At 42.5% G+C, this 26692-nt stretch overlaps 1 protein-coding gene across 2 annotated transcripts; it reads right to left on the reverse strand.

Moving 5' to 3' along the window:
- Positions 1 to 5446: 5446 nt before the first annotated feature.
- On the reverse strand, positions 5447 to 25906 carry rgl3a (ral guanine nucleotide dissociation stimulator-like 3a). 2 transcript variants are annotated; one of them, XM_086142249.1, is made up of 18 exons: positions 25820 to 25906; positions 24800 to 25057; positions 17675 to 17964; positions 14944 to 14988; positions 14663 to 14832; positions 14130 to 14248; positions 13731 to 14042; positions 13535 to 13638; positions 13251 to 13335; positions 11573 to 11641; positions 10941 to 11027; positions 10794 to 10826; positions 10540 to 10661; positions 10348 to 10443; positions 8386 to 8521; positions 8000 to 8257; positions 7501 to 7615; positions 5447 to 7422 (listed from the first exon to the last, which is right to left on the reverse strand). In XM_086142249.1, the coding sequence occupies exons 2-18, from the start codon at positions 24986 to 24988 to the stop codon at positions 7268 to 7270; spliced, it is 2385 nt and encodes a 794-aa protein (XP_085998375.1). In that variant the 5' UTR covers positions 24989 to 25057; positions 25820 to 25906; the 3' UTR covers positions 5447 to 7267. The 2 variants fall into 2 exon arrangements, with proteins under 2 accessions (XP_085998375.1, XP_085998376.1); XM_086142250.1 differs by lacking the exons at positions 24800 to 25057; positions 25820 to 25906 and adding an exon at positions 19472 to 19667.
- Between the last annotated feature and the right edge of the window lie 786 nt (positions 25907 to 26692).

The raw sequence follows: 26692 nt of genomic DNA on the forward strand, positions 1-26692 counted from the left end.
TGCTCACGAGGTGAATCAGAAAGATTAGCCGAAAGGGACAGTTTAGCGGTCACTTTACATTTCGGCACTCACTTATCGTTACGACCTTTGGGCCCTGATTGAAAAAAAAAAAAATCTAGGCATTGAAATGAATCCTTTCTGCATTGAGTGTGATGAGAATAAAAATAAACATCGCCACAACAATCAGACAGATATGAGAAAATAAACAGGGGCTCCTTTTTCGGCTTTCTGTTTAAAAGGTCCCCCTTGCAGGATTCTATCACAGTCAGAGACCCTGACCGGACTTTTAATTCAGGTCACACCGTCTTCGCGTGACAGTCAATCGTCGGCGACGCTGATCCAAGGTTGTACGTGTGAACGCTGCAGCAGAGACACCGGCGGCGTCTGGTCCTGGACGAAGAATAATGAGTTACCGGGCTATTAGTGTGCTCACTTCTATGGCCGCCTTCCAAAGTTATATATGTATATGGGGTTGGGGTGGGGTTTTATATATATATATAAATTAAAAAAAAAAAAAAAAGCAAAAAAAAAATTTTTTATTATAATTCCTTGCAAAAAAAATTTTTTAAAAGCAAAACATTTTTTTTAATATATATATATATATATATTTTTTTTTACAGTACAAAATTCCACATTTCGATCATATCCCGCCGCTGCTTTTTTTTGCAGATACACTGGATTTGTTAGTAACTCAGTCGGGAGTCTCATTTAAACTTCAGCTGAACACATCAATCTTAAAATGATGCTTTCCGTATATACGCCGCTGCTTTTCCGAGAATTTTAATGCAACGTCCGTATTTTCCATTATCGGAGATCCGGCCGCAGTGGCCGAATGGACAAACAACACAACGAAGGTGCGGCGAGTGAGATAACCTGAAGTCATTTGCGGTCGTTATTAAGTGGATTAACCCTTTTAGATTAGTCTCAGCCATATCTCCCATCTGTCTCTTGTTGCGCCACAGACCTGTTACTGTAAAACCACTACATTACACACACACACACACACACACACGCACACAAATCTCCTCCCGCTGACCTGCATTACCCAGAGGTGATGAGTGAAGCTCACAACAAGCACGCCGGTGAATAGAAAAATGCACGCCTGCGTCACATGTATGCTCAGTCTTTCCTTTCGGGCATGCTCACACCGGCGGCGCCTTGGCTTCACATGCAAGTAAACAACACACATACACACACACACTAATCTGTGATTAGTCGTTGCAAATTATGCTCAGCTGAGTGAACAGGAGACATGCAGCTCATATACAGTATGGACACAACAAGGTGGGGTTAGTGACACGTGACTTTGGACACAGCTGTGTGTGTGTGTGTGTGTGTGTGTGTGTGCATGGGGGGGGATTAGACTATGAACGGCAGAAGTGTGTCACCGTGCATGCTGGTGTGCATGCTGGTATGTGTGTCACAGCTGATGGTGCGGTCCAAACCAGTTAACTGTACATTGGGATTTGGATAAATTTGATCAAAACACTCAGAGACCAGGAGGAAAGCATGAGTTTATCCCTTTATCCCGCTGCAAGGGATTATAATTTGAAAAATATCAAATTACGCCAAGGTTGTATCCAATAAGTAGTTCCGACTATGGGAAAGTCAACGCCCAACTTAACTTTGTTATTTTAGCCCTGCATACCTCAGCAGCCCCTGAAACATGCTGTTGGTATTTTTTCAGAAAGTAGGTCAAGAATAGCGCCACCGTGTGGACACTTTAACAGGACGCGGGTGATTCGCTGCAAAGCGGGAGCCTTCGTTTTAACGCCCTCTTTCTCCCTCGAAGCTTTAAAAAAAAGTCACCTTATCCTCAGCAGAAAGGAATCTATCACTCGCCGAAATTCGCGATCGGTTCCGCGCGGGGAGGGGAACGGGATGGTCGATGCACACGGTGTGTAACCGGCCCCGGCCAGTGTTTGGGAGTTTCGTCACCGACGGCAAATCAATTCTTCTTTACTGATCTAAAACCGTAGCTGAGCGGCTGAGTCACTGTACAAATGTTTCATCGAGGTTGTAACGCGATGCGGGTCGAAAGGCCGGTGACCCCAAGCGGGGATCGAGAAGACAGAGTGCGGCCTAGTTAGGCAATAATAATAATCACAAAATTACGGCATGTTGTGTTGATAGTATTGCGCCACTCTAGCTAGAGTTTTGGGGAATGATGGAAAAAAAAAAATCTGCATGAAAGAAGAATAAATTGTTTCTGCTAACCGCCTGGAAAAAAAGTCTTTATTTCTAAACACAAAATAAATAATCTCGAGGGGTTCGGGGGATACGTCCTCACGGCAGCTCTTGTTTTTTTCCGAACCGCAACCAATAAATCCTTTTTTTTTTTTCTCCTTGAATTTGTTTAATTTTTTTTTTTTGTCTCGTTTTCATCACTAAAATCAAACGCACCAATCATGCTCATCCCTCGGCATCCAGAAGAGGTCTGGTATTTTTTTACGAGATCAGGGAGCGTCGACGCATTCGATGGAACCCGATCTGCGATTTCTCTCCAAATTACACATGAATTCTCATTCGGCCCGAGAGTTGAAATTAAAACCCTTTCATTTCGACTTCTATTTCCCCAAAATCGGTGCGCATTTGAAACAAATGGAGAAAAAAACAACAACTTTTTCATCCTCACAGTTTTGACTACCGTCTTTCAAGATGCGGACTAATGAACCGACCCCGGCTTCTTTTGCTTGTGGGCGGCGTGTCGAGACAAAGACCGCAGCTCCCCCTCCCTTTTACCCACGCGGCAAGCAGGAAGTGATCCATTCGCTTCAGGTAAGAAGAGGGACACCTGTGTGAAGCGCACAGGCGGCGGACGGGACATGACCCAAATACTACACTACATACATAACAGTGTAATTTGGTTGTTAAGCGCTTAGTGTTTTCCCAGTTCCCTTAATCTGACAAATTCGAGCGTCGGCTCCCGCCGGCCGACACTCCTACATTTCATTATCCGTCCAGACGGGATTCTTTCGGTGTCTGAACCACTACTCTTCGGCGGTTTGTATTTCCCCAGTCTCGCATGATAAATGTCATCAACACACCCACCCGCTCTCCGCCGTGAATCCGCAGACTTTACGACAACCAGGTGCCGGTCGGTTAAAAAAAAAAACAACTGTTTTTGACTGGTTTTTTTTTGGATAACGTGAGGATGATTTTCACGAAATGACTTGAATGTTTTTTTTAACGTTTTTTTTGCCACGGGCATCATCTATGCCATTGAGATGGGGAGGGGGCGTCATGTGAGGCCACTATCACCCCCTTCCGAGATGATCTTGTGCGTTTGTCATCTCGGAGTTGATGGGACGGGTATTTTCGGTGCGGCTCTCACATGACGCCCAGCCGTCTGAATGTGCGGCCTGTCGATTTGACCCGGCAGTTTCTGTACAGGGAGTTCATCTCGGGAAAGCGGCGTGATCCGGCCTCACGCACGCTGGAAATGATTAAGACCCGATTATCTATTAGGCCGAGGGGCGGAAAAGGGCAACCCGAAAAAAAAAAAAAAAGAAACACAAGGAGAGAAAACAGTGTGTTCTTTTCTTGTGTTTTTTATCTTTGAACTCAAGACACACGAACGCTTTCATGTTAGATAAGTGGCGTGGTCATGATGACGGGGACGTCACATGTCACATCCTGCATGGGTGACGTGAATATTCTGGAAAATATTGCAGACGCCGCTGGCATTGGTTCCAGGCTGGGTCATGGAACCCCAATTGGGATTTGCATTTAAAAATAGAGCAAGTAACGTACTGCTACATCATTATAATGCTGATAAATTTAAAAATATATATTTTTAAATTTACAAATATCCCCAAAACAATTGAAAGGGAATTAACAGATATTTTGCTAAAATTACTTTGGGGCAAAAAAAAAAAAAAAACAACAAAACAACAAACAACTTTAAAATGAGCCAGAAATGCACTGTGAAAATAGCACGAATGTCATTGCAGGAAAATAAATGAAGAAGCTCCTATGGAAGCCCTCCAATTATTAAAATGTTTACCTTTCCGATTATTTTCAAGTTATGCAAATGCTTCATAAGAATATTTCCTTCAATCTCCGAAGACTCCAGCTGGTATAAATACTCTATTCACGACTCATGCAAGAACTGCTTGAGCTTTAATTAAAACAGATAAGGGGGGGGGGGTTGGTAAAAATAAAACTGAAAGGAAATATTCGTGAAAAGATGTTTGCCTTTGAGCCAACACACAAACTGAGCCTGCAGCTGTAGGAAATCCAGCTTCATCTCCTGCAGACAGCAGAGGGTGTTAGAAGAGATTTGTGCTCCCAAAATGGAAATCAGACCTCAGACATGCTGCAGAACAAGCCAGACAGGTCACAACCTCTCATGACCCCCCCCCCACACACACACACACACAAGCACACACACACACACACACACACACACACACGGCTGTCTTTGTGAACTCTGACCTCCTGCCATACACTCTTCTCTCCTCTACGCACTTAATTTCAGCTGCATGTCAGTTGGCGCGCTTTCAGCGTCTCGCCACAGTAAGTCATGTCCGCAGTGTGTCTGCATGTGTGTGTTGCAACGCATTCCTGCAATTACACTGTTTCTAGAAACGTATTTGTCTATACTGGCTTCGCCGCAGGCTGCGGAGGCGGCTTGATGTTTGACTGGAAGATTAAACCCGTTCTTTGTATTTCAGGAGAGCCAAGATGAGGAACCGTGCAGTATCTGAAATAGTTGTGTATGTCGCCACCTAGCGGTCAACTGTGATCATGACAGACAAATATTTCAGATTGGAAAGTGTAAATTAGAAAGTTTGAGGAGGGGGTGTAACAAATAGTTACATAAATTACAAATAAAATCATTGGGTACACTATGGTTTAGACTGAAAACAACTCCAAATATTCCAAATTTGCTTTGGAAAAAAAAAAAATCACTTTTTTGTAGTTGCACTCACTTTATTCTGCAGTTGTAAATCCTCAGCAAAATTTAAGCAGTTTTCACACAGATTATCATCTTCAGTGAGGTGCGCGACATCACTGATAAGACATTTCTTAGATCAGATACGAAAACGACATGACACGGGGTCAAAATATCATACAGCTTTGCATAATGTCATGGTTATCACTGCCGGCTTCTTTCAGTTATTGAATAATGCAAATTAAAGATCCATTCGGGGGCTTGTGATAGCAAAATCTTCTTGATCTGAGAATTGTAATAACACCGTTACAGAAACAAATTGATTAAATTAATGGGTGAAAAGTTTATTTCTTAAAAAAAAAGCCTATTTATTCACCAAACTTCCATGCTGATAAAGGTTTTAACTCGGAAAGCAGGACTTTATATAAACTTTATTCACTAAATACTTCAAGAAAACAACAAAAAAAAAACATTATTTGGTTATTTAGCTTAATGTAAAAAAAAAAAAAAAAAATCAAAGATACTTCAAAAATATTGAGGCACTATCAATAAATTCAATTGTCTTTATTAGTAGATGTCTAAACTACAACATACAGTAAGTGCTCGGATAAAATATAGGAAGAATATGTTGAGAGAAAATGAGATGACACATGTAAGCTTATATTATGGCAATTTTGACATCACTAACACAATGGAAGGGAGACAGAACATGACTGGAAAAAAAAACAAAATGTAAAAAAAATTGTCGGAGAGAAAAGTTCGCCTTCACATACTTCACTTGACTCACAGTCACGACCACCTTTGACTCACTGACGCAGAATCCTGCACAGAGCTCAGCAGCATCCTTGTTACGGATTCATTCCACACATCGCCAATAGCTTTTGGAACACATGTTCACATACTGGGACATTTCGTTTTCACATGCAAGGAGCGTTCTTCTTCCCCTCAATACCTCGTTTACGTAATCGTGCGAGAACACAGATGTGCTCCGCTCTTGGAGAAGGGGCTACGGTCACCATCATTAAGTTGGCAAATGAGAAATGAGTCCACGGTTTCTAATTTGCTTTACATGCGCAGCTTCTGCCCGGACATCCGTCCCCTTCATTTCATGATGGTGGAACGGAACAACAGACATTTAAATATAACAAACAGTCAGACGGACAGCTGTGTTGTGTCAGTGGCAGTGGCCACAGCAGGATTCCCCAACAACACTTTTTAAGAAACGCCACCTGTTGTAAGAGCAGAATACTGAAATTCTTAATAAATTATGTTCATATAGTCACATTAAAACCTTAAAATCCTGAACAACAGAATCAAACAAGATTTACATGGACTGTAATAATCTTATTTAGACTAAAGTGTGTTATATACAGTGAGTTTGTGACAGAATTGTTTAAATTATAGTCTTTTCATGCTAGGCGGGTCAAAGCCATGTTTCGATACAGATTGGCTTCATCTCCAACTTCAGGATTTCTCACTGGGTTGTTGAGTCGTTGTAGAAAAATCTCCTGGGTTCTTCAGTTGACCATCTTTTCATTTGTAAACGAGTCGTCTGCGTGTCGGCGGGCGTCGCCAAGCAGCCCGACGATCGTGCGCGTTGAAAAACATCCAGCAAGACTTGGGAGGCTGCATTCAAGCCCAAACCTGAATTTTGTAAGTGGAAGATCCTCCATTCATTTGTTCGTTGTGGTTTAATCTGACCCGGCTTGTGGAGGAAAATGGAAAGAAATAACAATAAATAAATTAAAAAAAAAAAAAATTATTGACATTACCCTGTTAGTCAATTACTGAGGAGTACTGTGGGGTTAGTCTTTAAATGTAACAAAGTCAGTGTTTTAAACACCGCTGGGATATTTCAGCGTTCTCCACAATAGTGTCAAGACTTAAACCGGACTTCAGTCTGCGTCCCGGCGGCAGCCATCGCGTTTTCAACGTCTATATTTGTTCTTCGTTCCGTCTGTGAGAGCCCAGTTGTCTTTTTGGCTCCGACCGCCAATTCAACACGTCCCTCCGGAGTTGAGCCACGTGGGCGTTCCTTCAGACCAGCTGGTTCTCCCGTTTGTATCGAGTGAAGTGCAGTGAAAGCTCACCCCCTCCGGCTTCGGTGTATTGTGAACACGTGCTCAGCGGTGCAGGTATCTGCATCCGAGGAATGTGATTTAAAGTATGACATGAGAGATCCTTATCATCCTGCACTTTTCCCAGTCCTGTTGACAGCAGGTAATTCCTTCCTTATATCCTGAAATTCTGTTTACCCGCCTGTGCTGCACAATGCCAGTTATAAGCGAGGAGCGCGCACAAAGTTGGGGCACGCAGTTCCTCCTGTCACCTCCACGTAGCTCTTGACATCCAGTCGGGAAAAGGGGCTTCTCACTTGGCGTAGCGGCTCTTGGGCTGAGGCCCGGGACTCGGCGACGGGCCAAAGTGTTTGCCGTGGCTTCTCCAACGCTGGCGCAGGACAAAGTCGTAGTTGGCCGTGGTGCACATGGCGTAAAACACGTTGGCTTTGTCAGGGACCTGGAGCTCTGCGTCGAAAGGACGAATGAAGTGTCATTTTACGGTCTCCTTTTTTCTCTCTTGTGTCGGCGAGGGATCATTTTTACCTTTTCCATTGCTGAGCATCTGACAAAGGATGAAGTCATGGCAGCTAACGCCTTCCAGGTTGTGCTTCTCCAGAGCCCTCAGGATGACTTGAGGAGTGTGATCCTGGCTGGTCAGCTGGAGGAGGTCACACGCACAGCGAAAGGATGCAAAAATGTGTTTTTTTTTGCTGTTCTTTCAACTGTTGTAAGACCAAACATGTTTCTAAAACGGCGAATATAGCCACTGTGACTTCGGAAATTGGGACGATCCACCGGTCTGCACAAGTCGCATCATTTTCCGATACCGTTTGATATTTGAACTTTTATTATGGACACACTTTTGCCAGAGGAACATCTTAGGATGCAACAACTTAGCCATGGCTTTAAATCATTTTGATGTGGTTTTGCACGAGTTGAATTTTGGACCTGCTTGAAAGTCACCTGACCTGGTTCTAGATCGACCACACATGTACATCTTCTTTCCCTGTCATATAAGACGGGATAATAAAACAGTCCTCACCAGGATGCTTTTGTAGACCGCTCCGTTGCTGACGCACTCCACGCTGACTCTGACGATGCAGGAATCAGCGACCTGTTTGTTATAGACGGGCAGGACGGCTTGAGGCGAGCTGCTGGAAGAGGAGGAGGACTCGGGGCTCAGAGCCGGGGAGGAAGAGCTGAGGTCCGGCTGAGAGCAGCTGGAGAGACTCGGAGAGGACGAGGCGGAGGACATGGAGATGTAGTCCTCTGCTACGTTGTGGAGGGAACCGGAGAGAGACTGGGAGGAGGAAAGGAAGACGCCAGATTAATTTCTGTTTACGGAATGCTGTCAACAGAGCGAAAAAAGGTAACTCGGGCACGAGAGACACACAGCGCACAGTTTTCTGTGGAGGGGAGCGCTCCTACCTTCAGTTTGAGTCTGAGCGGGGAGGGCTGGGGGGAGGAGCCGTCCTCCATGTCCGAGCTGCTGGAACCAGAGGATGACACGCTGATCTGGTCGGCGTGGGTCTTCCTCAGAGAGCTGTCGCTGGCTGATCGCAATCTGAACGTGCATGCAAACGAAGACATGCTAAAGAAGTTGCATTCTCAAAATATCAGACTTCTCTCACTCCTGCTTTTACATGATTTGACAAAGACGGAACGGTCCGCCGGGTTATTCGCCTCTGAGATCGGCTTTCACATTTCAATCCAAACAGGCCAATATTTTATATGTGAAATCAGTATTTGGCCGTCTGCAGGTTGTCACATTTTTACCAGGACGGTTTAATGCTGTTGTGATTAGAAACTTGTGACTGTAGATGTTAATATCGTGTTATATTTAGGCTTGTTCTATATCTGCGTCATTTACTTAGTAAAAGTCCAGTGGTTTTGAAACAACTGTATTTTCCATCTACAAGGTAATGCCTCTCCATCTTTTGCAGTGTTTTGGGACCAATAGGTGATTGGTTAATGCTTTGGATATAAAAAGTCAGTACAGGAATATGTTGATATGAATTGAAACACTATTAATCCAGTCCAGCCCCCAATGTTTAAGAGTTTTTTAATTTTACAAATGTACTTTATAAATAACAAATAATGTACAGAAAATGATTATACATAATAAAAGAAAATGTAAAGAAATAAACTGGTTTTTTAAAGTGTATTTACCTTCAGATATCGGCAGAAGGGGTCAGGGGAGGTTTTGTGCTCTATCACTTGACTTACTCGCTACACATTTAATGCTACAATGTATTGATAAGTGGAACTTGCACCCTTTATCGCTAAATCAAATTTAGCGACAGAGTGACTGCCGGCCCTCTTTTTAAAAGAGCGATCCATCCCGATTGGCTTTGAACGACTCTTCCGATGCCTCGTCCATTGCTGTTCCTGGCGTCTGCTGAGCCGAAATCCCGTAAATGCGTTGTGCTATCTAACTGATACACTCTACAGGAAGGGTCAGAGCAGGATGTTCTTCCTGAGGAGACTGAGGTCGTTCAGTGTCTGTAGCGGCCTTCTCAAGACCTTCTACCAGACTATGGTAGCCAGCGCACTCTTCTTCGGTATAGTGTGCTGGTGGGGCGGTGTTATTTATATGCTATTTATATTGTTGTTAAGTTCTAGTTGTGTATTTTTCACCCTGACTGTTCCTTGATGTTGCCCATCGTCATCCCTGATGTTGTTGTCTGTTGTCTATTTACATGTCTATTTATTCGTGGATTTATTTATTCTTGTCTTGTCTTGCTATCTCCTGTCTTCTGCCTTTCTATTTATATTCATATTTATTTATTTTTATTTTTAACATTATAACTCTTACACTGCTGTGACAAAGGAATTTCCCCTATGGGGATCAATGAAGTTTATCTTATCTTACTGCACACTGATGAGGCTCTTGGTCACGATATCTCCCCAAATAGCACCTTTTCCATCTGCTCATGGATAAGTCGACAGCACGCACACCTTGCTCATGTTTTTGATGCTTTTCGCTGGGCTACCTAGTGGTGGGCGGTGGGTTCCTTTTTTTTTTTTTTTTTTTTTAAACGGCACTTTACAGCCTGACACCAACACACTCATCCTGCTTGCTCTCAGCTCAGACCTTGGCTCGTATCATAAAGGGAAAATAAATGATGAACCTAAAAAAAAAAAAAATTAAAAAAAAAGAAAAATAAATACGACTAATAATTTATGTAATAAAAAAATAAATACACTGAACAATGGCTTGAATCTTGGAAATTTGGTAAGCTGATATGCTTGTGAATCAAGGTTCCAATGAGCTCTTTTTTTTCCCCCCAAGGCTGTGGAGGTCGGAGATGAGAAGATATGTGGACGTGGGTCCTAACAGGGCAGATGTGGTTGAAAGGTAAAATGCCTGAGGTAGATTTCCAAACTTACGGGATGGCCTTCCGAGTCAGCAGACGACTGCTCCATGAGTTGGGAGAGGTTGGACAGGGGTCAACAGGGGGCTCGAGGTCACGAGACAGATCGTGGCTGCGGGACATGAAGGGTAAAATAAGAACTTTTTGAAAAAAATTAAGCTTCAGAAGTCTTCAAGATTCAACTCAGAGGTGTAAAGGTGCCTCTCACCTCTTCTGGTCTGTGAGGAGTATGTGCGCCTGCAGCCAGCTGGTGATTTGAGGGTTGATGGGAAACTTGTAGTGGGAGCAGGATGCCTGAAGCTGCCGAATTTGAGAGAGAATTTCAAACTCCTACAAGACAAAAAAAAGAGGGAAAATAAATTCCTGGAGGAGAGTAATACTATTTAATTCAGCAATATAGTGTTAAACCCCATGAGACATCGAAAGGGTTAAGGAAAGACATCACTTGGAGGTGAAACCTACCTTCCTGCGCTTCTCAAAGTGGATCAGTCCACCCTTTGGAAAAAGGTAAAGAGACACCGGGGGTCACACTTCCACGTCATAAAACTACTTAGATATCAGAAAAGAAACACAGTGCGTGGACGGACCTGTGAGTAATCTTGTACTTACCTCCACAGTGTCAGAGAGCGCTGTGTCCAGCATGGTGAGGACAGTCAGGTAAGTGCCCAGGTAAGGCACAATGCCACTTTTAGGATTCTGAGGACAAAAGTCCAAAGGTTTATATTCAGACATCTGAGGCATTTCCGAGAACAGGTCACCGATTTGCTCATTGAATTTTTTTATGCCAAAAATGACACCTGTGCATCAAAAATACTATAATTATATAACTCCACTGACGCAAGCAAATTAAAAAGAATAAGAAAACAAGTCAATAGCTGTATGATAACAATGAATATAGTGTCATAAACTTTAACTCAGGGACGCTCTCAGGCAAAGCCGGGCGTACGGGCTTTGACCAATTCTGCTCATACCAAAAACAATGTAGACCGACTGGAGGATGTAAGCCTTACATCCTTCCTGCACGGGGCAAATATCACACGAGCTGTTTAGGTTGTTAATGCTTTGCATTACATCCTAGCAGAAAGTGGAGGGCAAATCTGATACTTATGTGTTACTGATGACCCAGGTAAAAAAAAAAAAAAAAAAAAAAAAAAAAAATCACTTCTACAGATATGCGGGATATGTAATTTTTCTAAATCCTTTTTGATTTATTTAATTTTAAACATGTGAGGAGGTCTCACCGTCTGCTTGGAGCAGAAAGGGGGAGTCTTGGAGCTGGAAGCGACGCTGCCCTCTGGTTGACTCCCATCCTGCGAGGAAACAAACAAGGCAGCCTTCAGCGACATACTGGCAGCTCAGCGTTCCTGTCGGAATGCTTGGTGTGTCGACGCGTTACATAATTGTTCTTTTCAGTGAGGAGCACCTGCCGACTGGGTGCCGCGGGATGTGGGAGTGTGTTCCCGCCGCGCCGACGGGTTTACGGCTGTACATGTGAAATGCCAATCACATCCATCCCTGTTTGCGTTAGATAAGACTTTCTCTCAAATAGCTGAGAGCAAAAATAAACAAACCTCCCCTTCTGCCCCCTTTCAGGCTTAAGGTCCTCTTTTGTAGTAAAAGGATCACCGATAGAATGAAAAAGTACAATAGAAAAAGGGAACAACGAGTTTTTTACATAATCTTTTGTTTAATGCTTATAAAGTATTAAAACATTTCACATATTTATATTCAGAGTGGATTTTGCATTTTGAGGTTGAAATGGCTGGATAGGTTGGGAGGTAAAGATTATGTAACAGCCTCTTAGTAAATGCCATTATTCACACCCATCTTTTATCTACAGATTGCAGATGGCGCTTGATCTTGTAAATTAGAATTTTAGTCTATAAAAATGTTTGTGTTTGGTTGGTAAATGGAGCGGATTTTAATTTGTGAGCTTGGTGTATTGATTCAGGATATATAAATATTTCTTTTAAATCAGTGCTTATGTTCAGAGATTTTAAAGTAATGTTTGTATTTTTTTCTGGAGGACAGACTTTCTATGACCCATCCACATCCTTCAAACTTTGGATATATGAGCTAAGTTGATTTATTAGAGGAAAAAAAATTGATGCAAATGATAGAAGTAACCACATTGCATTATTATTTTTTTTTACATTGGGGAAGTCTGGGTAAACGCAGATAACTGCAGAGCAGCAAGCTCTTTCATACCCGGGGAGAACAAAGCTGTTCTCCTCCGTGCTGGCCGAACCTTGCCAACTTCTTCGCTGGATGTGGGATAACACGTAGGGAGGTGAGATCAAGCAAAAGTTTCACTGTTGTCATAGAGACGGTGTCTAATCCCTCCCCGTGGACACACTTCTAATGTCTCATTAACTCTACCATTGTGTCGTCCAGCCCTGTCAGAGCAGCCAAACGCTGCCCTGGGGTCGTCTAGTTTTGGGAAACTGAAGCGCCATAATTTCCAAGCCCGATAACAGCCTCCCTGAGGGAGCTCACAGGTACGGGGACTGGATAACATCCTAGCGACAGCCTCTTTGAAAAAAAAACAAAAACTTTACTGTACTGCTGATAAAAGCACTAAACAAACAACCAGATATTGGCATGAAGGGACTACGGGGAGCGTACACATTCATTCAGCACATATTAAAAAAGATAAAGATAAGCTGGGGATTAATAAATGAACCATTAGAAGGCTGGTACTAAAGCTTTACAATGCAAAATGGCAAGACTTTCATGAAATTCTTCACAAATAAGGGAAAAAATGTGCAATGTTCCATATGGTAGAACAACATCCCACTGCATATCGCACCTTTTAAATACAGATTTATTATGCTAATGTTCTCTTACCCAACTTGAATATCCCACCCACACTGACGTAAGACCCCCCTCCAAAGAATGTGTCATAAAGCAAGCACAAACCTCAGTCAGGATCTCTCTGCTGGTCAGCACACAGTTCTCATCTGGAAAAGTCTGGCACAGATGATCAAAAGCGACCATGCTGTCTCTGAAAGCAGACAATTTGTTGCCAGTTGAGTTTTCAGCCTTAAGGGAGATTAAAACCTGAATCCCCCACAAAGATATCGTTCCTTAAAAAGGAGACAGTTATAGAGGCTGAATCTCCTTTACATTTTCCCAGCAAAATATTTTTTTCTCTCCCCAGAAATAGATCTGTTAACCGTTTTCCAACTGTACTGGGTGATCACCTGGCGACAGCAGCCCAGGTCTTCTTCAGGCGGTAAACGGCGTTGGACTGCAGGGCTGACAGAATGGCTCGCAATGAGGAGAAATTCCTCAGCTGTCTGCACTCCTGCGGAACGCAGTAGGCTTCTGTCACGTCACTTTCAACAATTTCTCAGAAGTCCTTTTATACTGCCACATTTTAACATATAGGAGCCTGACCTGTGCAACAGCGATCCACCTCTCGATGATGCGCGCCCTGTGAGCTGGGTTCGTGTGTGAGGTGCGGGGGGAAGCTTGGCTGGGGGAGGAGTTCGAAAAGGCAGCAGCGGAGTGAGGTGATGAGGTGGGAGAGGAAGCAGGCGGGTTAGGAGAGGGCGAGCAAAGGAGCGAGGTGATGACCCGGTTGGTGACGGCGTTGAACTGGGAGATGGTGGCGCGGATGGTCGGCGCCAGGCTCCGGTTCTCCTTCTTGTCCCGCTGTGACCAGACGCAGCCCAGGCAGTGGAAAGGAACCACTTTGACAAACAGCTCCTAATGGATGGACCGACAGATACAATAAGGACAAAGAGGAGCGGACCAAGGTGAAACGGGCAACAATGTTTTCCAGAGGAAACCCACGGCATCCAGTCGGGTCAACTGCGCTGCAACGTCTCGCACAGGAAAGCTCATAAAACTGTGTTGGTCTCCGTCCTTAGAGGAGTTCTGTCTCTGTTCCTCTGATGCAGACTCGTCGCGATCTGTCAAACATACAAATAAACGAATTGCTTATAAACAGGGTTCTTTATAGAACGTATTGGTTTATAACAAAAAATTAATAAAAAAACACACCCGCAAAGTTCAGAGGAAGCAAACAGGCAACAGCCCTAATTCAAAACAATGAGGGGTTTAATCTCTAATGCTGCCTTTGGGCAACAGCTTCTATAAACCCTTTCTCTCAGACTAACCTGTCATCAAGGCATGACTTCTAATGCCTTTATTTTAGTGGATTGCTTAAGTCTTTTCTTTGGCTGAGGAGCAAGAATCTTAAGTTTGGGAAAAATGTGGGCTTCCGGAGCAAATGATCAACTACAAAAACGAAGAAATATGGATGACCGCCATTATTCATGGGTTACATTTTTATCCACACAAGCACAGCTGTATCCTCGGGTCACCTTGCTCCTGGAGCCTCTGGAGCAGGGCGTTCGCCGTCTGAGACAAGCGCCTGAGGCAGAGTCGATGGCGTAGGTGAGCACACAGCAGCCGCAGGGCCGGGTACTGCGGGGGCTCATGAAAGTCGGCACCGTATTCCTCCAGCCACACACTGATTACTGGCAGGAGGCCACTGTTGGAAGACCCCAGGGAGCAAATGAGGGCAATTTAATATTCAAAATGTGTTTTTAATTTTTGTCGAGACACAATTTAGCTCATGGTAGTGGGGGAAACAAGAGCTCACCTGCGCTTGCAGGTGGTATTATCCAGGGTGGAGATGGGGTCCTCTCTATGGAAAAGGGAAACAAATCATACATCAGTTTAATGCGCCAGCTTGTCATCACAGGGGAGGCCCACACCTAGGGGTTTCAGGAAATGTCCCATGGACAAAGAGGATCTCAGGGGCTGATCCTCTCTGAGTGTTCATCCTGTAGATACATCCTGCAACATTCGTAAATCTCTGGTGACTACAAACACACTGCTGGCCTTCGTCTACATTATTGACAGTAAATATTCATGAATTTTTCATCCCCTAAGGTAAATAATCAGGGCCAACCAAATTAGTCAGGGGAGTCATCGGGGGGAAAAAATGTGCATTGTGTTTAGCTTGAAAAATATCGAATTGTTTGTTTAGTTACAGTAGTTACAGAATTCCAAGATATTACTTTCTAAGAGAAACCAATTCAGACACATCAGATCCATCCATCCATATCTATCGATCCTTATCCTGCACTCAGAGACGCGGGGGCATCAAATGATAATTATATTTATTACAGTACTGTTTTCCTGTTTACATTAATTTTTCCAAGTTTATGAGGATTCAATTTAAAAAATTGGTCATTTTTTTATGACTTTATAATGCTTTCTGGCCTCTTGAGGAACAAGATGTTCTCAAAACCCAGTTTCTCCCATAGCAAGCAAAACCTCCCGCTAAAGTGTTGAGTGTGAAGATTAACTCCTGAATAAATGTCTCCCTCTTTGGTTAATAATGACATTTTAATAATTAATATGTAGTTTAATTACATTACAACTCTTTGTGTGAGGATTAAACCCTAAATAAATGTCTCCCTCTTTGGTTCATAATGACAGCTTAATAATTAATATGTAGTGTAATTACATTACAACTCCTTGTGTGAGGATTAAATCCAGAGTAAATGTCTCCCTCTTTGGTTAATAATGACATAGTAATAATTAATATGTGGTGTACTTACATTACAACTTTTTGCCCCATAGTCCAGAAGCATTTTCTAACACTGTCAAGCGCTCTGGCACTCAAATGTCAAACAATAATACAATAACTGATACCGACATTAAAGAAAATACTAAGATCAAATTTATAGTAAGAGTCAGTTCCAAGTCAGAGTAGTGAAGTTGCGATTAAAATAAAGCCTGCAGAAATGGAGTAAAGGTGGATTTCAGAGCTACAAAATGTCACATTAAGTTTGAAATCGTGTAAGCTGAAGGTTAGGGTTGACACTCCCAAGTTTGTCCTGAGTCTGACCTCCCACTGCACAGGAAACCTGCTGCCACCAGCACCACAGATATGAGGGCCATTGTTTGACAAACATCATACCTGCATGACTGATGGCCAGATGGTTGCACACAGCCGGTCGATCGACAGTTAATATAATCTATCCATTCAGTGAGGACATGCTCTAAAAACACATCTGCATGATCTATACTCAGTATTGCATAAGTCTCTGCAATATTGAAAAGCAAGGAGGCTTCTGAAAAGGCCCTTTTAGTTTAAGATGAGTCCAACGGAGGAAGTGGTCACTCTGCATTTGGGGGGGGGGGGGTAATTACACTGCTTACATCATTGAGTAGCTCAGCAAACACACCTGGCATGCAGGAAGGACATTTAGATCACAGCGGATGGTTCTCCTCAAATAGCTGACATGGTTTGCAAGGTTGTCGCAAAACATCTTCCATAATGTCTGTCTGGCATGTTGTAAAACCTGATTATACATGTGGCCGATGTGCGTCAGCGACTTTTCCAAGCACAGGACGTCACTCCCAAGCGTTCATGGAAATCTGAGTGACTTAACCATTTTTTTTTTTCTAAATCAGCCTGACCACTCACATGATAAAACCACTAAAGAAAACTGAAAAAAAACTGACTTAAAAAGTCACAGCTGTGCGCCGCTGTGTAGCTTGGGATTCTAAAAAGTAGCAAGTACCCATATAGCAAAAAATAGATTGTTTGATATTCAAAACTAAACATCTTTTATTCACAAGAAAGATATGGAATCATGATAGAAAGTCTCCAGTATTAACAGGTGATATCAGCAATGAATTATATCAGTGAAACTGCTTTTTCACTCAAGCTGATTTATCAAAGTAGGTCATCTCTAACAGAGGTAGAGCACTATGTAACCATTGGATTAACAGCAATGCTGATAATATAGGGGGTTATAATAAATAAGATGATCAGAAGTAATTCAAACTGTGTAAATCACTGTATCTGTTTGGGTATGTCACAGCACATATGTGACATACAACAAACGCAATGAGTGCTATGCATTAAAGAGACAGTTTACTATTTTTATAATTCACAGGGGTTTAAAGCCAAAAACCACCTTTTCATTGTTAATTTGACAAATGTCTATCGTCTGATAGCATCCTTTTAAGGTTGCTTGAGTATCAGTTTGTAAACTGCATTTTTCCACAATGTCGAAATGAACTGAAAAAAGGGCGCAGCGTTATAAACAATCACACTGCACACTAAAATCCTCCATAGGATCAAAATTACATGGACTGAATGTTCCGGAATGCAGAGAATGGGAATTTTAAAAACTGCATCTCATTAAATTGGTTCTAGAACGAAAGGTAAAACTGTCAGTCATATAGATGTGCATGAATACTAATAAACAAATTATTTTAGACAAGTTACCTAAACCCAAATATTTATCAACATTCATACTTTCTTAGTATAAAAATAGTGGGCTCCTTCTTTAGGGTGAGGGCAAGCTCACCTCTGAAACAACAGCTCGAGGAGAGTGCTGGTGGACGTGAAGGCCCTGTAGGTGGACAGGAACACAGGGACGAAGTCAGGCTCCTGGTGCTCGCCGTCCAGCAGGTGGGTGACCATGCGCTCCAGGGTGCCAGCCTTCAGCCTGCGCAGCTTCACCGTGTGGTAATGGACGTAGCTGAAGGCCGCGGGATGCTCAGCCACCTCGGAGCTCGGCAGCACAGGTTCCCTGCGCAGCGTGATCCCGAACACAGCACCGTCCTCCTCTTCCTCTCCCCACTCCTGCACAGGGTCCTGCGGTGCGATGTCAATGACAAGTTTTACATCTCTTCCATATATCATACACGAGTCATTACAATCAATCCTTTGTTCTGAGTTTGTACAAAACTAATGTCTTAATAAGACAAAGCAATCTGCAAAATCAAAATCCACTTAAATGTGATGGAAGTATAAGCAACCACTTTACAAAATCCAGTTAAATGACAAATAAACATTTGTGTCCATTTGTAAAAGAAGACTACAAACATTAAAAAAAAACTTAACACATGACATCCTCCTTGTGATGAAATTCAAACAGTTCTGTAAAGGATACAGCTATGACCTTGATTCTGACACATATATTTTTCATGGGAAATTCAATAAGTGTCATTTCATTAGAGGTCGGTTAACCTATTTCTGCTTGTGACCCAGACAAAAAAAAAACGGTGAGGAAACCCATGTAATGCAATCTGACACACGAGTTAGAAATTACAGCAGCAGTGATTTTTTTTTTTGTATGTCAGACTGCATGAAAGAAAATGGTATGGGTAAAAAAAAAACCCAGAAAAACCCAAAAAATGTTTCTTACTTCTCCATCAGAGATAATTGCGCATAAGTATTCAACATTCTTGAAATAATTTTCTTTATAATGACATCAGCCAGGTTCTCTGCAATTCCAATTCAGATATTTAACAGAGGCAAAAACTGCAGCTAGTTGACATCTTATAGCACTGCTGTACCACTGAATGCACAATTTGACCAATGATGTCTCTCCTGTACTTCTGATTGCATCTTTTATTACATTGAGGGTCAGGAATCAAAGGACTGATGAATCAATACTATCACTGCAACGTGCAATTGTAATTTCAGGATTATATGGGAGTGAGTGCAATTCATAACCTGTTTCAGCAGCAAACTGCCTCCCTAAAGGCAATCTTTGCAGAGCTACTGCTTATCTGACAACATAAGTTCTGTTTGCTTTTCTCACTCACATTTCATTGCTGCTCGATGGCAGGGAGCCCATCAAGTCATAAAAAAAAAAACTGCAAACGGTGCATTGCATTAATCAAGGAAAGTGGCTCTCTGTGCACAGATGCAAAATATCCTCATTCAATTATTGGAGGAGAAACAACATGTCAATGTAACTCTACTTCCTGTGTGATACAGCTTGACATCGGGTCACTAATCACAGCAAAAAGGGACCAGATCTCCTGCAAAGTGTGTCACCTTGTCCGGTCTGAGTCCCCGCTGTGACTGGTCCCATCACATGTCTCTACACGCCGTGTGGATGTGAGTCATCCCGCCGTCCGAACAATGGAAATGGAACATGCCAGAAAATATCCGACGCCACCTGACGCAGACTATAGACAGAGACCATTGTAGAGTCTGACACCCTGAATGAAGCCTTTATGGGCTTTTTGGTATTCAGGCGCACGGAACAAGAACCGAGAGTGAAAAAAACAACGACGTTTACGGACAGGTTTGACAGCTAAGAAAAGTGTCTCAAACGAAGTAGAGAGTTAAGTTTAAGTAAGTGACCCACCATCGATAGGTGCCATTTCCCCATGTCTGCGACGGGGAGGGGGTGACTCTTGGGCGGTCACTGAGGACCGAACGCCGTCCTCCGCTGCTCCGCTTCGGGATGAATTTTCGGTGACAGTCTCATTTTTTTTCCGATAATAACGTCAATAAACCGAGAAGAAAGTATCTCTCTCCTACGCCACCGACGAGAACGTCTAGATAACAGACGGTCGAGTCCCTGAAAGGAACCGACGTCTCACCGGGCGGGGTCATTTGAACAGGTGTGGGCGGGGCCTCACACCTCACTGACCAATCAGGACGAGTAGCTAGTGACACCCGGAACTAAACCCTCATTGTAAATAAATAAAAATAAATTGAAAAAAATACTAGCCAGAGCAATAAAATAAATTATGAGACTAATTCAGTATTCACAGTGAAGTAGCTTGTGATGGAAAATAGAATTTAAAAACACACCGATAATGCAAGACCAAAATTTGCACATATTTTTAAATTGTGCATTTGTGACACATTGAGTGGTGGGGACCATATAAAAACCCCAAAACATAAAAAAGGGGAACCCGCAAACTGGTAATGTCAGATTAAATTAGTTACTTATTATCCGAGTACAAGTAGTACAATGTCAAATCATTGTCCTGGAGAAGGGCACTCTGGAGGACACCATATCATGTTAGCAGTCAAACTGCCCAACCTAAATGGCACTACTGGGTTTTATCAACCTGTACAGATGCCACCTAGGGAGATCACCTTTTTTTTTGCTTCTTTAAAAAGCTCAATAGAACATGATTCATTCAAATCAAGTTCTATGGGCAAGTCTTTTTTCCAGCTAATTTTTGTGTTGACACATGCTTTGGTGTCTGCGGTTTGAGTTCAGAAAGCTCCTGGAGATCAACAGCTTGCCCAAAAAGTAAAACACCACATTATTCTCCAGGCGCCGCAATGAGTCATCAGCAAGATTCTGCTGCCAAAACCCATCTCTATTCACTGTGAAACACCACAGAATCCCCTGCAATCAATACACATCCTGCACCTCACCACAGATATGACGCGCTCCATTTATGTGTATCTAGACTTCAGCAGGATGGGACTCAAGGCCCTTCTCTGACACATTTGAAAAATACAGAAACAACAGGAGATTTCACTTCTGTGGTGACGATCTGATTCCCGGACAGCCACTCTGAAGTGTTTGCAACATTGATATCGGAGCTGATGCCTCGGGGGAATCCAGCTGGTACACTTTGAGCCTCCAGCTAATGTTACCACTGTGATGTGTAGGGTGTGGTGGATGCATACCACATGAAACTGGTTTTCTGTGACCTGTAAAACAGCTTTGTGACTTCATGGACTTAATTTTGAAGGTATGGGGGCAGTATGGCAAGATAAAAATGTACACACTAAGGCCTACTTATAATTACAGACACATGAGACAAGCAAATGTCTATATGTATAGTAGGGCAGTCCACTGCTCTTAATAGTCCAAAGAAAGGATTTTTTGTTTCTCTAATGACCATATCCTCCATGAACTGTGAATCTAGCATCAACCCTTTCACATTTGTTTTTTTTTTTTTTTAATCCTCTCTCCATGGAGGCTGAACAAAAAGAGCAAAGGGGGGCGGGAAAGACCCCAATTACTGCCAATTAGTCACATGAATGAGTGAAGACGTGACAGGCGAACAACAAGCTAAAAGAATGCTAGATGGAGCCTTCACATGAGGGTTTAGGTTGTTTTCTCAAAATCACCTGTTTAAAACATCCTTTTTGCTTCAGTTTAAAATGCACCCGTGAGAATGTGATATGCCTCTTACAGAAACTGCTGAACTTCTCACTAATGTTAGCAGTATTAAAAAAAAAATCCAGCCGAATGGAAACAACGGCAAAGTTCCCACAGAATATACAGTGTGTGTGCGTGTGTGTGTGTGTCACACACAGGCAGTGAAATCATCACGATTAAATTCAAAACAGCAATCACTTCAATCAGTAATTCAATTTGATGTTGTTTGGAGTGAATCAAAATGATTCAGTAAATGTAGATATCAGCCCTTTTGAAATAAGACTTTTGCGCAATGTTTGATGACAAATCTGGTATTGACAGAGTACATAAAAGGGATTAAATCACACATGGAATAATAAAAGCATCTCCTTGAGCGATGCTGAACAGTTTTTTGGTGTCCTTCCAGCACATTACATTACAGTCATTTGGCAGACACATTTATCCAAAGCGACTCACAAAAAGTGCAATTCAGTCACCGAAAATCCAAAGTACCAGTTGTCACCACTCAACCAAATAACCATTTCAGCACCATATACATACATATATATTCTTTTCATCATTAATGTTTTTTCTTTTTTTTCCCAGGGGGGTTAGGGGCTAAGTGTTATTAGTAGGGTAGTGCTTGGTGAGGAGGTACTGGTGAGTCACAATGGGTTGCTTCTTTGTGTGAATGAACAAGAGATAGGTACGCATTACTTGCACTGTGGTAGCAAAACTAAATATGACTCAAGCCATGACGTCATTCCAGGTTTTTGTTTTCAAGTAAATATACAACAGCTTTTCATAACCTATGGTGGACTTTAATACACACCGTTACTGTTGAAATCCAGCTGTGGATCAAAAATTTGGGAGGTTTTGTTTTCTAAATATTCTTTGCTGCTAATGAGACTATGTTCTGTGAATTTGATCATTACTTTAAGATTATCAAAAAAAGTTCAAAAAAACATGGGACAAAAAGATGTTGGACAATCTGTGACAAATGATTTAAGGGCAGGAAATTAAAAAAACAAAACAATAAATTCATTAATTAATTATTTGGACGGTGTGACAAAAATCAAGTGCCATGATCCACAATTATTAAAATATGAATTAAAGGCCTATGAATGAAGCCTTGATGTACTGTGATTCAATCTCCACCCGCTCGTGTGTTTGTGCCGTGAGTCTGACAAGTCACTTTGCACGCTGAAGCAGATACTGTGACAACAAGGTTGAAAAAAATTCCCATGGCATTGTCACAGTCATATTTTCCAAATCACACAGAAGCGTTTCGGTCAGTCAACCGGCATATTTTGAGGAAGCAGAGTGTAGAATTCAACAGACGTTAGCAGCAAGACCTTGTTCTGTGACCAGCGTAAATCAAAATATTGCATTATGTCAAATGATGAAAACCACCCAAGTGGTCAAAGAAGGAGAAGAGGAAGGTGTGTTCGGAAGTAGAGAGAGACTAGGAAAGGTCACTTTCCTGAGAAAGGCTCTGGGTGGTCAGGGAGAGCTTCCAGATGATTGGACAACTACAGCTAGTGTTATCAGGGAGACAGATAGGAGAGTACTTGGTGTGTCATCTGGAAGGAAAGTAGATAAGGAGACTTGGTGGTGGAATGAGGAAGTGCAGGAGTATATACAGAGAAGGCAGTTAGCACAGAAGAAGTGGGACACTGAGGGTACTGAAGAGAACAGTAAGGTACATCGTAAGGTAAAGATAGAAGTAGCAAAGGCAACTCAAAGGGCATATGATGACTTGTATGCTCGGTTGGACAGGAAGGAGAGAGAGAATGATCTATACAGGTTGGCAAAACAGAGAGATAAAGATGGAAAAGATGTACAACAGGTCCAGGTGATTAAGGATAGAGAGGGAAATGTATTGACAAATGCTAGAAGAGTACTTTGGGAAGAGTACTTTGAAGAGCTGATCAATGTGGGAGATGAAAGAGAGGCAAGGGTAGAAGCGGTGACTATTGTAGACCACAAAGTAGCAGAGATAAGTAAAAGTGAGGCAGGCATTGAAGAGGATGAAGAGTGGAAAGGCAGTTTGTACTGATGAGTATCATGTGGAGCTGTGGAAGTGTCTAGGAGAGGCAGCGGTAGAGTTTCTGACTAGTTTATTCAACAGGATCTTAGAGAGTGAGAAAATGCCTGAAGAATGGAGACAAAGTGTCATGGTGCCCATTTTTAAGAATAAGGGGGATGTGCAGAATTTCGGCAACTATAGAGGGATGAAGTCAATGAACCATATAATGGAGTTATGGAAAAGAGTAGTGGCAACTAGACTGAGAGCAGACGTCCCCATGTGTGAACAGCAGTATGGCTTCATACCCAGAAAGAGTACTACGGATGCAGTATTTGCTTTGAGAATGCTAATAGAGAAGTACAGAGAAGGCTTTATTTTTGCTGATTTAGTGAAGGAAATGCCAAGTAAAAGTGCTGGTAAAAACAGAAACTACACCAGAAACTGTTATAATTAAGGTTATCTTTAAATCCTTTCTGTATTTTTGCCACAAATAACAAATAAATGGGATTGACACCAATTTCAATGAGAAAACGAATCAGTGCACCAACATTTCAGTTCATTCGGAGTAAAAGAACTCAAATTTGTAAGCCAAGGTTCTACTGTCATGTGTTGTGCGGAGAGGAACAAGGGGATGTTTGTGAATCACTCAATTTTGGTTAGTAAACAACAAAACCCAAGTTATGTGACAATAACATCAGCAGTGTGATTCACATACTGACATTAAATGTCACAACCTACATTCAGCCAATATTGGTTGACCACCTCGGTACTAACTGGGAATCTAGACATAATGAAGTGATGGGGATATTTTACGTATAAATGATTGATGTGTGATGTTTTCATCTTAACTAGCCTCAATTTTCTTATCTGCAAAAGGATGATAGCAGCCAAGAAAATCCTCTTGAGTTGGGAGTTGTGGTTTCGTGTGCCGAGGCTTCTCTCGTACACGTCAACATCAAATTTTGTCCTCTTGTCATAATAAGATAAACTTTATTGATCCCCATGCGGGAAATTCTTTTGTCACAGCAGCATAACAGATTCTAAGTGTCAAATAAATATGAATATAAATATGAATAGAGAAACAATTCGAAAAACCAAAAGACATCCACAAATAAATGGACAGCAGAGAGAACAACAACAGCAACAACATCAAGGAAGACAGTAAGGGTGAAAGTAGACAACCAAAACTAAACACCGTAAACAGAATGACAATAGCAATGATAGGAATAAAATAAATTAACAAAAATAGGCAGGAAGCGAGCGGGATGAGACCAACAGGATTAAAAAAAAGACAACTGAGTTAGATGGCAAATCTTCTTGTCGTAGCAAATGGACTTGAATTTCTTTAACTGATGAAGCCTCTCGGATAAGGGGTGAAACGTCTTCAGGTGAAGGAATTCAACTCCAGTTGCCACAACAAGAAGATTTGTTGTGGCAAGACTGTGGCAAGACTGATAACCTCCACAGACATCATATTTTGTGTGTTTCTTGTAAGTATGTGTGCATTTGGATGCCTGTTGATATTGTTAGGAGCCCATCTTGGTGATGCTCACCTCACTATGCCCTTCTGTATCCAACACCTGGAAGCTCCTCAGCCAAACGCCGGGTTCCCCGTCCATTCGAACGCCATCGCAGCGACTCCGCCGCAGCCACAGCAGCCTCTTCATCTTGCCTACCCTGGAGCGGAGGCTGCGGGGGTCCCCTCCTTCGCCGCCCCCACACACCGGGAGAACGGTCCTCATCTCCCGCTACGTGTCACGCTACCTTCCCACGCGTGCTTCGTCAGACCCTTCCCACGCCCGATGCCTCATCTGTGTCAGAGAAAAGAGCATGAATACATCGAAGGGAGGTGTGTGTGTGTGTGTGTGTGTGTGTGTGTGGGGTCCATCATCAGAATCCCCTTCAACATTCCTATTGAACTGCACGTATTCATATTCAGCAAACTGGTGTTTAACCACCACCTAGGTGAGGCCACATGTAGGCCACGGAACAAAAATCACTTTTGGCCAAAAAACCCAAAACAAAACAAAACAAAAAACTAGGTCAGCTGAATTTCAGCATTAAAAGAGAAAAACATGATTAGATTTACTCCACTCCACAAAGATTGGATATTTTCCTCCTCTAATGACACGGTTGACCTTAATCAAATCATATCATTTAAAAAAAAAAAAAGGCACAAAATGTGTCGACTCCTCTGAAGTCGACACGTCTCTGTATTTGGTAAACACGCTCTTGGCAGGCCAGATATGTGACTGCTTTTTTTAAAGATTACCACTTATGTTTTCATAAGGTTATCTTTATTAAGTTCCTCTAACTCTATAGCCATCCAAGAAAAAGAGAAAAGGCTTGCCAGTGTGACAACTGCGAATAGATGTTTTACTGAATATATAAAACAATAAGATCCATCTGGTTATCAAAAGATACGTTTTTGAAGTTCTGTTCATCGATCAAACATCTCAGATATGAAGAAGAATCACGTATCCCCCGACAGCTTCCTCACAGAGCACAGATCCAACAAGGGATTCGGCGCGAACCCAACATCTGTGAAGCAGTAAATCAACATCGACACTCACCTGTAGTTTTTGGCTTTTCCAGAAATCCTGATGGAGACCATGCTTGGAGCTGCAATCGCCAGCCTGAATGGTGCAGGGACACACAGAGACTGTGGACTGATTGTTCTCTGTGATTGTGGGTGGATGATGCTCTCTCTCTCTCTCTCTCTCTCAGTCTGTGTGTGTGTGTGTGCGTGTGTGTGTGAGTATGCATGTTGGAATGGCCTCTCCCTGCCAACCACGCAACATAATTGCACCCCATTTCGATGGCAGTTCATTATTCCACTTCATTACCTCCCTCACCAGGATCAGCCACAAACCCTTGATGTTTCCACCTCCAGTGCACAAAGTGTGAAGCTGCGTGTTTTGTTTTTTTTTTGCGGGTGGGGGCGCAGAAGAAACACGTGGACACCGTGACAAGGAAGGATGACAACGTCTTACCTGGGTTGCACGATGAACACGTTGGTTGGACGCGCACGCAGCGCTTGCACACGTGTGATTTTGCAAGTTGCTTGTGTGTGTGTGTGTGTGTGTGTGTGTGTGTGTGTGTGTGTGTGTGTGTGTGTGTTTGGTAGCGGGGGGGGGGGGTCACGGCAGAGACGCTGACAGCGATTCAAACTTCGCACGAGGAAACGTCTGACCCCGCCTCTTCAAACCCGATTGGCCGATCGATCAAAAGTGATTTATCGATTACCAATCGGGTCGACAATGTTGTCGACGTGGAATATGCGGTCAGTCTTGTGGTACTTATAGGTCCAATTTATGACATTTGAATATAAAAACTTGGGTGTAGAGATGATTATTACATTTTTAGATTCACACTTTTTTTCTACATAAAACATTTTTGAAGTTCTGACATTTTTAAAGTCGAAACATTCATTGATCTAAACAACC

This window comes from Fistularia commersonii, chromosome 35, assembly GCF_037954325.1.
Source record: "Fistularia commersonii isolate RoL2024-O1a breed Wild chromosome 35, RoL_Fcom_v1.0, whole genome shotgun sequence".
Classification (NCBI taxonomy): domain Eukaryota; kingdom Metazoa; phylum Chordata; class Actinopteri; order Syngnathiformes; family Fistulariidae; genus Fistularia; species Fistularia commersonii.

Coding starts and splice junctions, on each gene's coding strand:
- rgl3a (XM_086142249.1), bottom strand. CDS start 24,988: ATGAGGACCGTTCTCCCGGTGTGTGGGGGCGGCGAAGGAGGGGACCCC. Junction 10,444..10,539: donor CTCCTCACAGACCAGAAGAG/GTGAGAGGCACC, acceptor CATGTCCCGCAG/CCACGATCTGTCTCGTGACC. Junction 7,423..7,500: donor GATGCTCAGCAATGGAAAAG/GTAAAAATGATC, acceptor CTTTCGACGCAG/AGCTCCAGGTCCCTGACAAA.